Source organism: Ovis canadensis, chromosome 18 (assembly GCF_042477335.2).
Source record: "Ovis canadensis isolate MfBH-ARS-UI-01 breed Bighorn chromosome 18, ARS-UI_OviCan_v2, whole genome shotgun sequence".
NCBI classification, from domain to species: Eukaryota; Metazoa; Chordata; class Mammalia; order Artiodactyla; family Bovidae; genus Ovis; species Ovis canadensis.
The window spans coordinates 20,593,264-20,610,756 of NC_091262.1; the positions used below are offsets into that span (position 1 = coordinate 20,593,264).

The 17,493-nt window shown below is 49.2% G+C and overlaps 1 protein-coding gene across 3 annotated transcripts in view; it reads right to left on the reverse strand.

The window, feature by feature from the left end:
• PGPEP1L (pyroglutamyl-peptidase I like) overlaps nucleotides 1-17,493 on the reverse strand; it is an 85,198-nt gene that overhangs the window by 3,627 nt on the left and 64,078 nt on the right. For all 3 annotated transcript variants that reach the window (XM_069559250.1, XM_069559249.1, XM_069559252.1), the window contains 2 exons: nucleotides 10,220-10,342; nucleotides 7,996-8,222 (listed from right to left, as the gene is read on the reverse strand). In XM_069559250.1, coding sequence (XP_069415351.1) covers nucleotides 7,996-8,222; nucleotides 10,220-10,312 — 320 coding nt within the window. In that variant the 5' untranslated portion in view covers nucleotides 10,313-10,342. The remainder of the gene's footprint in view (nucleotides 1-7,995; nucleotides 8,223-10,219; nucleotides 10,343-17,493) is intronic.

The following is a 17,493-nucleotide window of genomic DNA, read 5'->3' on the forward strand; positions in this document are numbered from 1 at the left end:
GTTAATATAAATTCTTATGTTAAAAGATCCAGAAATACACTAGGAAAATACGAAAGAAAACAAACAAACAGCTAGATGGAATCAGCTAAGACCAAGATGGCCACAAACTTGATCACCAACAGACCCTGGGGCTCATTATATGTTGATTTTTCTAAATTAGCATATTAAATGACACTGTAGCAGAATGACCGGGCATTAAGGAGCAAAAAGGATTAAAAGGGGGGCAGCACTCTACTCCCTGGAGAAAACCCTGACCCTTCCAGGTAGACTAAAGCAGAGAGCAGAGCAGTTCTCCTGGGTTCCCTTACCCGACTGCTCTCCACCCGGGTGCCCTTTCCCAATAAAATCTCTTGCTTTGTAAGCACAGGTGTCTCCTCAGACAATTCATTTCCAAGTGTTAGACAAGAGCCCAGTTTGGGGCCCTGGAAGGGGTCTGCCTTCCTGCAACACAACTATTCTCCCTACCCTAGTCCGTGAAAAAATTGCCTTCCAAAGAACTGGTCCCTGGTGCCCAAAAGGTTGGGGACCGCTGACTTAGAGAATCGTTTTCCCACTGCCGCTTCACCCTGTCTCCGGGAACTGCTTGCTGAAAGCAGTCACCTACATCAGGTATTTCCTACAGCTCACAGTGGGTCTGGCAACACTGAGTCACTGACTTCGGGGGGGCTTTCTAACTAAGACCCTATTGGACACTGTCTCCCCTTAGAGCCCCTGCAAAGACTGGTTTAGGTTGCAGTTAGAGCTCCCAAACCACTTGGGGTGGGCCAATCCTGTGGGATCTGCACGGTCACCAGCCCTAGGAAGAGGCCACTGGGAAGCTGAAGAGAGACCAGAAGTAAGGACTCCTCGATACGGGTAACCCAGCTTCTATCCCAGTGAACACTGCTCAGGTACATTCTCCGTAACTGTAAACTCTTTGAGTTGCACCCACTAACAAGGAGACAGTTTATTTTCTTTGTTAACACTGCATAGCTCTAACGTAAACTGGGGGATGGAGAAAGCTGGCCAACTAACGTCTCTCTAATTATTTTCCAATTGGATCGCTATTGCTAGTTTTAAAAAAGAAAATGGGATGAGATCCCCAATGTTGGATTTTTCATGGCTCTTAGCCAAAAAAGGGACTGTGGAAAAAACGTGAGGCCAGTTTAAATCTCTCTTTCCTGGGAAAGATTGAGGGCAGGAGGAGAAGAGGGCAGCAGAGGATGAAATGGTTCGACAGTATCGCTGTCTCAATGGACATGAAAGTGGAAAGTGTTAGTCGCTCAGTCATGTCCAACTCTTTGCGATCCCATGTACTGCAGTCTGCCAAGCTCCTCTGTTCATGAAATTCTCCAGGCAAGAATACTGAAGTGGGTAGCCATGCCCTTCTCCAGGGGATCTGCCTGATCCAAGGATCAAATCTGGGTCTCCCCCATTGCAGGCAGATTCTTTACTGTCTGAGCCACAAGGGCAGATCCCTTAAAGGAGGAAATGGTAACCCACTGCAGTATTCTTGCCTGGAGAATTCCATGGACAGAGGATACTGGTGGGCTACAGTCCATGGGGTTGCAAAGAGTCAGACATGATTGAAGCGACTTATGGACATGAGTTTGAGCAAACTCAGGGAGATAGTGAAGTACAGGGAAGCCTGGTGTGCTGCAGTCCATGGGGTTTCAAAGAGTCAGACAGGACTCAGCAACTGGGCAACAACAAGCTTTGACAAAAACCAAATAGAATACTCATGAAGCAAAGAAGCCCTAGCATGCATTAAGCCTATAATAGAAAGTCTATTCAAACAAGGGCTTCTTAGACCCTGCCAGTGCCCTTGCATCAGTCCTATTCTGCCAGTAAAAAACTCAAGAGATGACAGCTGGCTCATGACCTGCAAGCTATAAATACAGACAGGAAAAAAAATTCACCCATTGAGGCCAGATCCTCAAACCGTACTCTCTACCCTAAACCCCAAGAGCATTTGGTATTCCAGGTGGTGCCAGTGGTAAAGAATCTGCCTCCAATGCAGGAGATGTTAAGAGAAATGGGTTCAATCCCTGGGTCAGGAAGATCCCCTGAAGAAGGGCATGGCAACCCACTCCAGTATTCTTGCCTAGAGAATCAGAGAGGAACCTGGCGGGCTACCGTCCACAGGATCCCCAAGAGTCTGACACAACGAAAGCGATTTACTATGCACTTAGCTAGGTTTGAAAGACACCTTCCTTTGTGTACCCTTAGCCTGGTAACCTCAGTACATTTTTGCATCTGAATGGCAGGATCTAAGCAACAGGAGAAAACACCACTTGTGCTGGGTGGTTCTGCCCCAGGGATTTTAAAACTCCCTCACCCTTTTAAGAAAGGTTTTAGCTGAGGATCTCAGTGACTTTGAATTAGAACAGAGGACTATCCTTCAATATGTGGATGAAATTCTAATCATCAGCCCCATCAAAGAGCTTTCTGACCATAACAAAGTTACCTCCTTAAATCTATCTGGCAGAGAGACGATATAAAGTTTCAAAGGAAAAAAGCCCAAATCTCCCTCCAGCGGGCAGAATGCTTAGGATTTAATAACAGAAAAGGGGCACAAGGCACTATCTAAGCAGAGGAAAGAATGGATTTGCCAGATGGCACCCCTAATACAAGAGATCAGCTCCAGGGCTTCCTGGGGGTGCCTGGCTCTGCCATGTGCGGATCCCAACGCTGGCTTAATTGCTAAGCCCTCGTATGAACAATTAAAAGGGAAGGACCTTGACTCTTTTGAGCAGACCCTCGGCTGTGACTGAGCATTCCTGGAACTGAAGAAACATCTCAGGAGAGCCCCCAGGTTGGCTTTACCCAACCTGAGCCGCTCCTTCCATCCATATGTACCTGAAGGAGGAGACACTCCCCTGGGGGTGCCTACATAAAAACCCAGACCTCTGACTCCCGGTTGAGGCCTATTTTTCTAAACAACTGGACCAGAGTGAGACAGGAGGGAAGGGGGCAGGGCTCAAACTTTAAAAGAATGGCATAGCCTGAGGACACAACATACACTGATCTCAGGGAATAGACATTAACAGTGGGGGGTGGGCTGGGGACTAGGAGGCTGCTGGAGGCTATACTTCTGCCAAAGGGTATATAGCCTATACTCACTGGAGAGGCCGTCAGAGGGAGACGCAGAAATAACAAGAGGAAATCGCACAGCATATATGGCAGCTAAACAAGCTGCAGAGGGTGGGGACAGACTTCAAACGCCACTGCTATCGCTGCCCCCAGATCCTGACTCTGACCTCCCATGTACCCCCCAGAAGAAAGAAAAGGCTTTGTGATGGGCCTGTTTTAAAAGCCCAGAATACCTGGAAAGGTTGGTGAACAATCATGGGCAACTGCTCTTCAAGCTAGTGCACTTCAAGCCATTCTGAACGGGTACTTCAAGCCCTATTATAGGCAGGAGACCCAGTATCAGTGGCTTATCACATCCATCACTACTCCCAATTTCTGAAGTCTCCTTAAACAGGTAAGGTTGAACCAAGCCCTATCTGCCTCCAGAATAACCTCAACACTCACCCCTCCAAAGTCAAGGGAGGGACCCCCACCTCGTACAGAGGCACATATCTAGGTCAAAGCTGGCAAACAGATTTTACAGCAATGCTCTGGGCACAAGGAAATTTTCAAATATTTGCTGGTTTTGACTGACACCTTTGGCTAGATTCCTGCCCCAAACCAAGACTACTCCAGAGATTTCTAAGGCCCTGCTCAAGGAAATAATCCCCCCGTTTGGGCTTCCTAAATCCATTCAGTGTGACAGTGGGCTTGCCTTTGTTTCTCAAATTACTAAGGAAATCTCTAGAGCACTGGGAATTAAATGGAGGTTGCACCCCTCTTGGGCTTCCCAGGTGGTACTAGTGGTGAAGAATCCATCTGCCAGTATAGGAGACAGCAGAGACACAGGTTCAATCCCTGGGTCGCGAAGATCTTGTGAAGAAGGAAATGGCAACCTACTCCAGTATCCTTACTTGGAAAATCCCATGGGCAGAGGAGCCTAAGGGGCTACAATCCATGGGGTGGCAGAGAGTCAGGCATGAGACCACAGTCCTCAGGAAAAGCAAAAAGAGTAAATCAAATTCTCAAAAGAAATTAAGCCAAATTATGTCAAGAGATTTATCAAACTTGGATCTCTCTTCTCCCCACAGCACTTCTCAGAATGCAATTAGCCCCTAAAGGAAAGCTCAGGTTAAGTCTGTATGAGATCAGGTACAGGAGGCCCATTCTTGAAGAACGTGCCTACAAAGCCAACCTTAGGGACATGGATGACTGAAATATGCCTTACAGACAGGAAAAAAACTCAAAGTTTTACAGGCCTTCCCCTTCTGACATGGTTTTACATCCTTTGTTCCCTGGAACTGGGTTTATTTGAACACCTGGAAGGCTGGAAATCCACAAGACCAGTTAGACCCCAAGTGGGCAGGACCTTATCTGGTAATCTTGACCAATTCAGTGCCTGACAATAACTCCGTGGGCCACCATCCCAGAGTAAAGACAACACCTATGCCTCCGGAAGTTGCTGAGCCACTTGCTCAGTTACAGCTGTGTGCACCTGTCACTGAGCTTATATGCTTTTTAAAGGGACTAACCCTCCTAATAAGTAAGTAATGTGACGGACAGGCTTAGCAGTTGGCCTTGTCATCGCTACTGTATTACTTAGCTTCCGCTGTTCTGCCAAACCTCCTCCTACTGGTAAACATTTCCTCTGTCCATGCAGGATATAGGGAACATTGACATTGGAGGCAGGATGCGTGGCCATTATTGTCTATGCCTTCTTATCTTCTCTGCTCTGTCTCTTACAACCATCCATGAAGAATGGGGATTCAGGAGTGAATTTCTGGAGAATTACAGCCTGCTGACAAAAGCTGTCCCAGTGCTGAATCCAGCACTCCCACTCTCCAAGTGACACCTATAGATTAGCTGAACACAACTCAGTGAGGGACAGCACAGAAAACCCATTCCTCCTGAAGTTTATATCCCATCCCTGAAGCAGCTTCCCTGCTTGGATTCCCTCTATCAAACACAAAGCACACACTCCACAGGGCCACCGCTATGATCAGGCCTGCTGCACCACCCCTATTAAACACCCCTATCAAAAGGAGAGACTTACAGTAACACCCTAGGGTTACTCTGGACTCTGACCACAACTTCTTCCATTACCCCACAATTTAAGTGCCTTGGGTTGACCTGTATGGAAATCTCACCCACTGTGCCCCCTGCACTGACCTGATGAACACCCACACGGACCAGATGGGAGATGTACTTACTGCAGATGGAAAATGCCGGTTGTCTGACAGTTAGTATATGGCCCTCCTAAGGCCTGGGGAAAAGCCACTGGTTAAGAATCCCTCAGTAACCCCCACTAGGCAGGTGGGCCTCTCTCCTCACTCTGCAAGGGCACCCTCTGGGGCTAGCCACTGTCGAATGTGATTCAACTCCCCAGAACATATGCTCCCTATGGGTACCTGTTCCTTTGTGGCCTGAGAAGAAACCAAGTGCCCCATCAGAACAACTCTAACTCCTGCTTCCCTTCTCTGGGGTGGGCTCTAGTCCGTCCTTGTTTAGATAAGCCCAATCTTGGGGACACTGCATGCTAGGGCAGCTGAGTTCTCAGAACCTAGGTATCACCATTCATAAGATCACCCAGCCCCGAGATGAAAGGACTCATTCTGGCAGCAGTAAGGACTTCCCTCAGACTAGTGGCCCCCTGGGGAAGGTTTGCACAGCGTGAAATCACTCTACAAAATCTCACCCATGCCTTTAAAGACTTGTCTAAAAACACAGGGCATGCCTTACAAGAACTCCATACTTCTCTGGACTCTCTAACATATGCTGTTCTGAACAACAGACTAGCCCTTGACTATCTCCTTGCTGAGCAAGGGGAAGCCTGCACAGTTCCTAATAAAACCTGCTATACATATGTCAGTAACTCAGTTGGTTGAGATAAACATAGAAAAGATATGAGCAAGCTCAATGGTTATACAGATAGAACACATGAGGTCTAGATCCAAGCTCCATCTGGAACATAGTCAGGCAGGGTCTTCCCAGGCTAACTTGCCTTTTTTCCATTTCTTGGCCCCATTAATTGCCATTATCTTCCTCCTTATCTCTGGGCCTTGTCTTGTCAGCTTCCTTAGTAAATGTGACTTTGATGACTTTGAAGTCATCAAGCTTCAGATGATACTAATATAAGCGTACAAACAAACAATTCTGACTGCAGCTTGCTGATAATTAGACTTAATTTAGGCTAGTCAGGAACAGTTCTGCTCCCCTAATCCAGGGGAAAACGGCACTCATGTTCAGCAGGAAGCAGCCTCAGAAGTCAGACCTTCACCCTTCAGTGGCCCTCAAGAATGAGAAGCAGTAACTAGGAAGAGGTGGGGATGGTGTTATTTCTAGAAGCGCTCCAGATTTTTGCTCAAAACCTGCCAGGCCCCACATTTAGCAGGAGTTAACATAAATATTTAAGTTAAAGGATTCAAGGATAAGAAAGAAAGCTACAAACAAACAAGATGGTACCAGTTGGGACCAAGATGGCCAGGAACCTGACCTCCAACAAACCCTGAGTCTCATTATGCATTAATTTTACTAAGTTAGCCTAATATTTAGGCTAATTAGGCCACACACCTGCTGGTGGTCAGGACCAGCCATTAAGGACCATAAAAAGCATAAAAGCAGAGTGGCATCCTACTCCCCAGAAAAAGTCTTCCCAGGTAGACTAACGCATATGCCTCCCCATCATTAGCCCCACTCCTCCTCCCTTTGTCTCATCTTTAAAATTAAACCCCTTTCATCAGGTGGGCAAGAGGTTGGTCTATGAACTTAGCCCTTGCTTCTCAATTCATTGGCCACTGAATAAAGCAAGAACCTTCCAAGGCTGTGCTAGGGCCCGAATAAGGCTCATATGATTTAATTCAGTAATGATTTCTTCATTCATTCTTTTGAAGGAGACTTAACTACCTCCTAGGGGGTCAGAATCTGGAGAAACAAAGGAAAATTAATCTTCATCTGAGGCTAAACTAGAATGGTTCATTCACAACTTTGCTGCAATAAATAAAAGTAACTCAGCAATCCCATTACTGGGTATATGCCCTTAGAAAACCACAATTCAAAAAGACACACGAACCCCAGTGTTCACTGCGGCCTGTATACCACAGCTAGGACATGGAAGCAATCTAGATGCCCACTGACAGATGGATAGATAACGAAGTTGTGGTACATATACAGTGGAATATTACTCAGCCATGAAAAGCAATGAACTTGAGTCGGTTGTAGTAAAGTGGATGAACCTAGAGCCTGTCACACAGAATGAAGTGGGAAAGAGAAAACAAATATACTATATTAAAGCATATGGAGGAATCTAGAAACACCATGCTGATCAACCTGTTCACAGGGAAGGAATGGAGAGGACACACTTGTGAGCACAGTGGGGTAAGGAGAGCATGGGATAAACTGGGATGGTATCGACATATATACACCACCACGTGGAAAACAGAGCCAGTGGGAAGCTGCTCTGCAACACAGGGAGCCCAGCCTGGTGCTCTGTGAGACCTAGCGGGGTGTGAGGGGGAGGAGGAGAGGGGGGCTTGCAGGGAGGCTCAAGAGGGAGGTGAGATATATCTATATACAGTATACATATATACAGTATATATATATAGTACTGTGTATATATATATAGATATATACAGTAAAGCAATTATCACCCAATTAAAAAAAAAGAATAAAATAAGGCCAAAAAAAAAAAAAGTCATCCACAAAATGTTAGTGGCTCTGAACACCCCCTACCCACCCCTTCTCTTCTGCCAGCCGCCAAAGGCTAGTGAGTGGGCGGGTCCTCAGAATCAGTCCTAGGCAGAAGTGAGCAACGTGTGGGTCTGCATGACTCTGGGCAGCTCCAAGCACCCAGCCAGATGGCACAGGATGGCACAACCTAGGAGGAAGTTTGGTCAGAGGCCACTTCAGCCCTCCCTCCTCCCCTGCAAGCCCAGTATCAGAACGCACCTACCCGCGTCTCGGGAAAAGGCCACCTCCACGCCCTGCACTGCTGCCCGCCTGCTGACCGCCTTCATGCTGACCTCTGACGCGATCACTTCTGGGCCATCTGGAAGGCACACGCCACGCTCGGGCCGGAAGCCCCGGATGTCGGCGTCCCGGTAGCCTCGGTTCTTGCTGCACTGCTCCAGAAAGATGGCCTTGGCGGTGGGGTCCACGCCCACATGCACAACGAACTGTGTGAGCACATGCGGAGGCAGAAGATTAGGGAAACTGAGGTCCCCGCTGCTCTCCAGATGGTTCAGAGGGAGAGCTCTGGGGGGCAAGACATCCCAACCCCCAAAATGTGCCATCATCACACCCATCCCTTGCCTGCCCCCCTTGATGAATGTGCTGGAACAAAAAGTAACTGGTTAGACACCTGCTGCTGCTGCTGCTAAGTCGCTTCAGTTGTGTCAGACTCTGTGCGACCCCATAGACGGCAGCCCACCAGGCTCCCCCGTCCCTGGGATTCTCGAGGCAAGAACACTGGAGTGGATTGCCATTTCCTTCTCCGATGCGTCAAAGTGAAGTCGCTCAGTCATGTCCGACTCTTAGCGACCCCATGGACAGCAGCCCACCAGGCTCTTCCACCCATGGGATTTTCCAGGCAAGAGTATTGGAGTGGGGTGACACTGCCTTCTCCGAGATAGACATCTACGTGGAATCTAATTTAAATATTTTCTTATTTCTTATAGGGCAGTGTATTCCCTTTTTCCCTGAGGATCCCAGCTGTTATCTAAGACCATCCCAGGAGAAGCTTAGTCTTTCCCTGGAAGGTTCCATCTCTTTTATGAAAGTTTAATAAAGGAAGTTCAGTTCAGTTCAGTCGCTCGGTCGTGTCCGACTCTTTGTGACCCCATGAATCGCAGCACGCCAGGCCTCCCTGTCCATCACCAACTCCTGGAGTTCACTCAGACTCATGTCCATCGAGTCAGTGATGCTATCCAGCCATCTCATCCTCTGTCATCCCCTTCTCCTCCTGTCCCCAATCCCTCCAGACATCAGAGTCTTTTCCAATGAGTCAGCTCTTTGCATGAGGTGGCCAAAGGACTGGAGCTTCAGCTTTAGCATCATTCCTTCCAAAGAAATCCCAGGGCTGATCTCCTTCAGAATGGACTGGTTGGATCTCCTTGCAGTCCAAGGGACTCTCAAGAGTCTTCTCCAACACCACAGTTCAAACGCATCAATTCTTCGGCACTCAGCCTTCTTCAGAGTCCAACTCTCACATCCATACATGACCACAGGAAAAACCATAGCCTTGACTAGACGGACCTTAGTCGGCAAAGTAATGTCTCTGCTTTTGAATACGCTATCTAGGTTGGTCATAACTCTTCTTCCAAGGAGTAAACATCTTTTAATTTCATGGCTGCAATCACCATCTGCAGTGATTTTGGAGCCCCCCAAAAATAAAGTCTGACACTGTTTCCATTATTTCCCCATCTATTTCCCATGAAGTGATGGGACCGGATGCCATGATCTTCATTTTCTGAATGTTGAGCTTTAAGCCAACTTTTTCACTCTCCACTTTCACTTTCATCAAGAACAGTCCAATAAAATACTGTTAGAATCTTTTGAGCTGATTATTTTTCCTCTTTGAAAAAAATAGCTCATTATATTATCAAAACATTGGTGTATCATCTTGAAGGTCTGGTGGTGTTTGTTCTACTAATATCATCTGGTCTTCATATCTGGGGGATGCTTGTACCAGTCTCTTGCATAGCAACTCTGCTCTGATAAGCTATTCTGGGAGTGATGAAATGGGCCCCCCCAGGTGGGTCACTCTCCCACCTCCTGGTGGGGGCCACCCTCCAAATGCTCTCCTAGGCCAAGAGGTCCTTGCCTCACACCCCATCTCCAACCCACCTGCTCTGCAAGGGCCTGGCTGGGACTAACCCAAGGGCCTCTCTGTTAGCTGGGAACTACCTTTGAGTCCAGGCTGGGAATAAAGCTTCCTTTTCCTTTCCTCCTTCTCTCTTTCCAGAGTCTTATTCTAAGATTCTACTATGTATTTCATCTTAAACTTTTATAACCAGACCCTTTTGAAACTGTCTGGGCTGTTACTGCTGGGCAGGGGGCAGGGTTCACTTGAGCCATCAACCCTAGAACCAGGGTCCTGGGGTTCACAGGCTCTCCACACATAATCAGCCCACCTCCTGCTCCCAGCCCCCCTGCCTCCCTCACTGTCATTTACTTGCGGTTGAAGATCTTTCCAGATTCTGGCGACCCTCTGCTTCACTTCCCTGTAATCCACCGGCAGCTGAAGGGTCTGCAGCTCTACGTCCATGTCACTCCCCAGGCCCAGTTTGGAGAGTTCCTGCAGAAAGAAACAGGTGGGTCACGTCGCCCGCTGGAGGGCCACAGGGAGCTCCTGACAAGCCAAGCTCAGGGCCATCCAGTTCATTGCTGGCGCCTTTAGGGGCCTGGATCTGCCCTCAAGGAGCTCCCACAGAGGCCGGAGGCCTCTGCTACCCACACAAGGGCCCATATAGGTGCTCTTGTCAAGGTGCACAGACCCCAGAATCATGCCTGACCCAGTCTGCAGGTCAGGACGGAGTTCACAGAAGGGATGCAGGATACTTCTAGGGGACAGATGAGGGTGAGCCAGATGGAGAAGCTGGAGAAGGGCGTATAAGGCAGAGGGAGGTGCACCGGGAGCTGAGAACAGAAATTCATCACCTCTCAGTCCTGCAGATGAAGTCCAAAACCGAGGTGTCAGCAGGGTGGTCCTGCCTCTGAACCTTGCCGAAGGTGCCTACCTTGCCTCTTTCAGCTTCTGGCAGCTCCCAGTAGTCCTTGGCTTGTGGCAGCATAACTGCGGTCTTCACACCATCACCCCTTTGTGTGTGTCTGTCTTTCTGTCCGGGTTTTCTGCTTTATAACAACACCCCACCCATGACACTCTCTAAGGCAGTGCTTTCCAGCAGGCTGATGGCTTCACTACTGCCAAAGCAGAAAGTTCAGGAAGGCCAAACTGTATTTCTCCATGGTGTTTATAGTTAGAGGTGTGGGATGGAGTACATTGGACACTGAAGTGAAGTGAAGTGAAAGTCATTCCATCATGTCTGACGCTTTGCAACCCCGTGGACTATACAGTCCAAGGAATTCTTCAGGCCAGAATACTGGAGTGGGCAGCCTTTCCCTTCTCCAGAGGATCTTCCCAACCCAAGGATCAAACCCAGGTCTCCCACATTGCAGGAGGATCTTTACCAGCTGAGCCACAAAGGAAGCCCAAGAATACTGGAGTGGGTAGCCTCTCCCTTCTCCAGGGGCTCTTCCTGACCCAGGAATCAAACCGGAGTCTCCTGCATTACAGGCGGATTCTTTACCAGCTGAGCTCTCGGGGACCTGGCATTTAAAGACAGTGCCCAAAGGTCCTGCTTCTGCTTATCAGCTGTTTCTTTTCAAGCTTCCAATGTGGTGCTCAAACAGCCTCGACTACAAGCTGGCATTAGAATCCCTCCCCTGCTGGATTCCAGTGGAACTCTGAGTGTGGTGGCACTCCACAGCCGGCCACCTTGACATTTCAGGGCAGGAAATAGAAACAGGCAATTTTGGTGAAATAAATACAGATGTCACACTTTGCCTCACACCAGCTCAGTTCACCTTTTGCCATCAACTAGATTAAGGAAAACATCTAATGTTTAGAGATCTTTGGATATCAGAAATGCAGATAAGGAACTGCAGACCAGTATAAACAAACTTTTCCAAGGATTACCAAGGAATTATCCTCTAGGATCCTCCTGACACATTTTCTTTTCCTAACTAGAGTGTCACCCTCGACCTCTCCCTCCCAGTTGTCCCAACATGGGGAGCTGGCGCCTTGGCAGGTCTGCATGTCACCAGCTCCAGGGACTCTGCTAAGGAGCAGCCAGCGTTCCCTGGAAAGAGGTGACCACTGTCGCCCATACTGTGGGGCTGGAAGTCCAGGGGCTTGCTGGTTCCCCTGGAGCCCTTTGAGCAAGGGGAGCAACAGATGGAGGCAACAGATGGAGCCAACAGACACCCCGCACTGAAGACAGAGAGCAGACAGAAAGATAGCTACACCTCCATGGGCTACAGGTCTCCTGGGGCTACAGGCCTCCCAGGCTGCCTGGATGGCTCTGGGAAGTCTGCAGTCATCCAGAGCTCACTGGGTTGTGTGGTCAGCTGTACTGGTATTGGGAGAGGGAGCTATGGAAAAAAATATGTCCCCGACCCAAATTCATATGTTGAAACCCTAAGGTTTAGATGAGGTCATGAGGGCAGGGTCACGCATGATGGGATTTCATGCATGTATGCATGCCTACTAGGTCAGGTGTGTCTGACTCTTTGCAACCCAATGGCCTCTAGCTCACCAGGCTCCTCTGTCCATGGGATTCTCCAGGCAAGAATACTGGAGTGGGTAGCTACGGTCTCCTCCAGGGGATCTTCCTGACCCAGGGATCGAATCTGCATCTCCTGTGTCTCCTGCATTGGCAGGCAGATTCTTTACCCCTGAGCCACCTCGGAAGCCCACATAATGGGATTAACGCTCTTAAAAGAAGAAGAGAGGCCAGAGCCTTTCTTTCTTTGCCATTTGAGGCAGGACACAGCCAGAAGATACTCATCTTTAAGTCAGAAAGAAAGTTCTCACCAGGAACCAAATCTGTTGGCACCTTGATCTTAGACTTCATTCACTTCTCTGTGCGAAATACATGCATGTTGTTTAAACCACTCAGCCTGCGGTATTTTGTTAAACGCTGGAATGGAAGAAACACAAGCTGGAATCAAGATTGCCGGGAGAAATATCAATCACCTCAGATATGCAGATGACACCACCCTGATGGCAGAAAGTGAAGAGGAACTAAAAAGCCTCTTGATGAAAGTGAAAGAGGAGAGTGAAAAAGTTGGCTTAAAGCTCAACATTCAGAAAACGAAGATCATGGCATCTGATCCCATCACTTCATGGGAAATAGATGGGGAAACAGTGGAAACAGTGTCAGGTTTTATTTTGGGGGGCCCCAAAATCACTGTAGATGGTGACTGCAGCCATGAAATTAAAAGACGCTTACTCCTTGGAAGAAAAGTTATGACCAACCTAGATAGCATATTCAAAAGCAGAGACATTACTTTGCTGACTAAGGTCCGTCTAGTCAAGGCTATGGTTTTTCCTGTGGTCATGTATGGATGTGAGAGTTGGACTGTGAAGAAGGCTGAGCACTGAAGAATTGATGCTTTTGAACTGTGGTGTTGGAGAAGACTCTTGAGAGTCTCTTGGACTGAAAGGAGATCCAACCAGTCCATTCTGAAGGAGATCAACCCTGGGATTTCTTTGGAAGGAATGATGCTGAAGCTGAAGGTCCAGTCCTTTGGCCACCTCATGCAAAGAGTTGACTCATTGGAAAAGACTGTGATGCTGGGAGGGATTGAGGGCAGGAGGAGAAGGGGACGACCGAGGATGAGATGGCTGGATGGCATCACGGACTCGGTGGACGTGAGTCTGAGTGAACTCCAGGAGTTGGTGATGGACAGGGAGGACTGGTGTGCTGCGATTCATGGGGTCACAAAGAGTTGGACATGAACTGAGTGACTGAACTGAACTAAAGCTGACTAATACAGGGGAGCTTCCAGCCGGTAACGAGATAAGTCCTGGTTGAGTTTCAGATACATGCCAGTTCATCCATCCAGCTCATTATAACTCTTGAAAGTGACACAGCCAACCTGGGACTGAAGTCAGAAACTGATTTGGGAATCTGAGGAACTCTTTCCAACCTGCAATCATGCAGAGTCTCCAGGCACTGTCTCATGTGGAGGCTCTGCTCCCTCAAGCATGTGTTCTCCCTAACGCATGCACGCACGCACACACACCCACACACACACACACAGTGCCCTGGGCCATCTACACTGTGACCCATGGAAGACAATAGCATTTTACAAAAACTAACCCAAGCTGGTGGTCATCAGCAGCCTAAGCCTGGAATGAGGAGGGTACAGGGCGATAAGGGGGCACATGCAAAGTGAGACCCCATAAAGTGAGACTCCAAAGAGTATGGACTTTGGAGTCAGAGAGATACAGGTTTGAAACCTGGCTCTGCCATCCTTTCCTTTCCTTTTTTTTTTTTTGCTACAGTGAGTCTTTGTTGCTTGGGCTTGAGTTGCAGAGACTGGGGGCTTCTCTTGTCGAGGAACACAGGCTCTAGGCATGGAGGCTTCAGTACTTGCGGCACACGGGCTTGCTAACTGCTGCTCATGGGCTCCAGAGCGCAGGCTCAGTAGTCATGGTGCATAGGCAGAGGTGCTCCACAGCGTGTGGGATCTTCCCAGAGCGGGGATTGAACCCATGTCAGGGGACATTGGCAGGTGGATTCCTACCCACTGTGCCACCAGGGAAGTCCTGCCACCTTTCATTGGGCAAATGTAGGCATGTTATTTAGCTTTGGTGTACCTGTGCTTCCTCATCTGTGAAATGGGCATAAATAAAAGTTGGAGGGGCTTTCCCAAATCTTAAATGACTCACAAAAATTGCCCAGCACAGTATCTGTCACATAATTGGGGCTTTATATGAAGGCCCAATACACATAATGAGTCCATATTAATTGGAGAAAGTCATGCAAGGGGGATTTATTAAAAGTGATATTTATTAGGATTTGATTACTTTTAGCCTGTCAGAAGCAGGGAGTAGAATATTCTGCAGAAGCAGACAGCAGGCCACTGGTTGCCACCACCCTTTCTGCCAAGGAGGGTTGGTGGTTTTAGCAAGGAGAGCGTCAGTTCTATGCAGAGGGAGCCAGGAGTTTGTACCTTCCAGACTGGCACACTTTCTCATCTAGAATTGCAGGGTGTTTTGTGCTCAAGAGGCCAGGGACAAAGCCTGGTATAACTCTTACCAAAGTGGAATTCAAGGGCCAGAGGAATCACCAGGCTCCATGGGGATCTGAGAGCTTGTGCCAGGCCCACAATCCTTCAAACAGCCTGAACCCCACCAGTCACAAAGGCCTTCGGGAATAAGGGAGCCCCGCCTTCTGCCTCTTCCACCCACTTCTTCCTGCCTCCATGACATCCAAAATCTGGTCGCCAGGAACACACGGAGGTTTAACAGAGAGAACTCAGTTGCTCTCTGAATTTTTTTCAAATCCACCAAGGCTGCGGCACCAGCTGGTGCTGCAAAATGGTTGCTCTTTTTCCACAATCTGAGTCTTCTCTCATCTAATGGGAGACTGGCTGGTACCATGAAGCAGGAAAGGATTTCTTCATTCAGACTTCTCGAGTGCTTGCAATGTGGTCCTCTGTTGCGGCATGGCCTGTTTGGGAGGTTCACATTCTCACAGGAGGTGGAGTATAGGAATGGGACGTGATCGCAAGAATCCTGGTTCTGGTTCCAAGGGCTGTGTTGGGCCGCACTGGGCTGTGGGAGTCTGAGGATCTTCGAGTATTAGGGGTTAGGAAGGGACTTAGACCCCATGCCTTCCTCTTCCTATTGTGCGTTTGTTGTTCAGTTGCCCAGTCTTGTCTGACTCTTTACAACCCATGGACTGTAGCACACCAGGCTTCCCTGCCCTTCAGTATCTCCCAGAGTTTGCTCAAATTCATGCCCACCGAGCTGGTGATGCCATCCAGCCATCTCATCCTCTGTCGTCCCCTTCTCCTCCTGCCCTCAATCTTTCCCAGCATCAGGGTCTTTTGAGTCAGGTCCTCACATCATGTGGCCAAAGCATTGAGCTTCAGCTTCAGCATCAGTCCTTCCAATGAATACTCAGGGTTGATTTCCTTTAGAATGGACTGGTTGGATCTCCTTGCTGTCCAAGGGACTCGCAAGAGTCTCCTCCAGCACTATAGTTTGAAAGCATCAATTCTTTGGTGCTCAGCCTTCTTTATGGTCCAACTCTCCCATCCATACATGACTACTAGAAGAGAAATAGCTTTGACTATACAGACTTTTGTTGGCAAAGTGATGTCTCTACTTTTTAATATGCTGTTAGGTTCATCATAGCTTTTCTTCCAAGGAGCTCAGTTCAGTTCAGTTGCTCAGTTGTCTCTGAGTCTTTGCGACCCCATGGACTGCAACATGCCAGGCTACCCAGTCCATCACTGACTCCTGGAACTTGCTCAAACTCATTTCCTTGAATCGGTGATGCCATCCAACCATCTCATCCTTGGTCATGCCCTTCTCTTCCTGCCTTCCATCCTCCCCAGCATCAGGGTCTTTTCCAATAAGTAAGTTCTTCACATCAGATGGTCAAAGTATTGGAGTTTCAGCTTCTGCATCAGTCCTTCCAATGAATATTCAGGACTGATTTCCTTTGGATTGACTGGTTGGATCTCCTTGCAGTCCAAGGGACTCTCAAGAGTCTTCTCCAACACCACAATTCAAAAGCATCAGTTCTTTGGCGCTCAGCAAGCATCTTTTAATTTCGTGGCTGCAGTCACTGTCTGTAGTGATTTGGGAGCCCAAGAAAATAAAGTCTGTCACTGTTTGGGCAAATTATTGAAACTTGCCAAGCCTCAGTTTCCTGATCTGCAAAATGTAGTAAAAATAGGACCTCCCTCACAAGGGCTGCTGTGAAAGTTAAGCAAGACCATGCATGTGGAGATACAGCCTAAGAGGACTGCCCAGAGGGGCCTCTGATCTGAGCTTGGAGGACTAGCAAGAGTGTTCAAGGGAAAGAAATTAAGGAGTGGGAGCCTGGAGGTGTGTGCAAACCGCCTTCCCTCCTCCCTTCTCCCCCCCCCTCCCCCCTCTTTCCCTTCCCCTTCCCTCCTCCCTTCTCCCTCCCCCCTCTTTCCCTTCCCCTTCCCTCCTCCCTTCTCCCTCCCCCCTCTTTCCCTTCCCCTTCCCTCCTCCCTTCTCCCTCCCCCCTTTCCCTTCCCCTTCCCTCCTCCCTTCTCCCCGCCCCCTTTCCCTTCCCCTTCCCTCCTCCCTTCTTCCCCCCCCTTTCCCTTCCCCTTCCCTCCTCCCTCCCTCCCCCCTCTTTCCCTTCTCCTTCCCTCCTCCCTTCTCCCCCCCCTCTTTCCCTTCCCCTTCCCTCCTCCCCCCCTCTTTCCCTTCCCCTTCCCTCCTCCCCCCCTCCCTCCCCCCCTTTCCCTTCCCCTTCCCTCCTCCCTCCCTCCCTCCCCCCCTTTCCCTTCCCCTTCCCCCCTCCCTCCCTTCCCTCCTCCCCCCTCCCTCCCCCCTCTTTCCCTTCCCCTTCCCTCCTCCCTTCTTCCCCCCCTCTTTCCCTTCCCCTTCCCTCCTCCCTTCTTCCCCCCCCTTTCCCTTCCCCTTCCCTCCTCCCTCCCTCCCCCCTCTTTCCCTTCTCCTTCCCTCCTCCCTTCTCCCTCCCCTCTTTCCCTTCCCCTTCCCTCCTCCCTCCCTCCCCCCCTTTCCCTTCCCCTTCCCTCCTCCCTCCCTCCCCCCCCTTTCCCTTCCCCTTCCCTCCTTCTCTCGCTCACTCGTCCATCAGGTACCAGCTGTGGATGTGGCAGAGGCCCTCCTGGAGCCTCTGTGCTGGGCTCTGGCTGAGGGTCTTG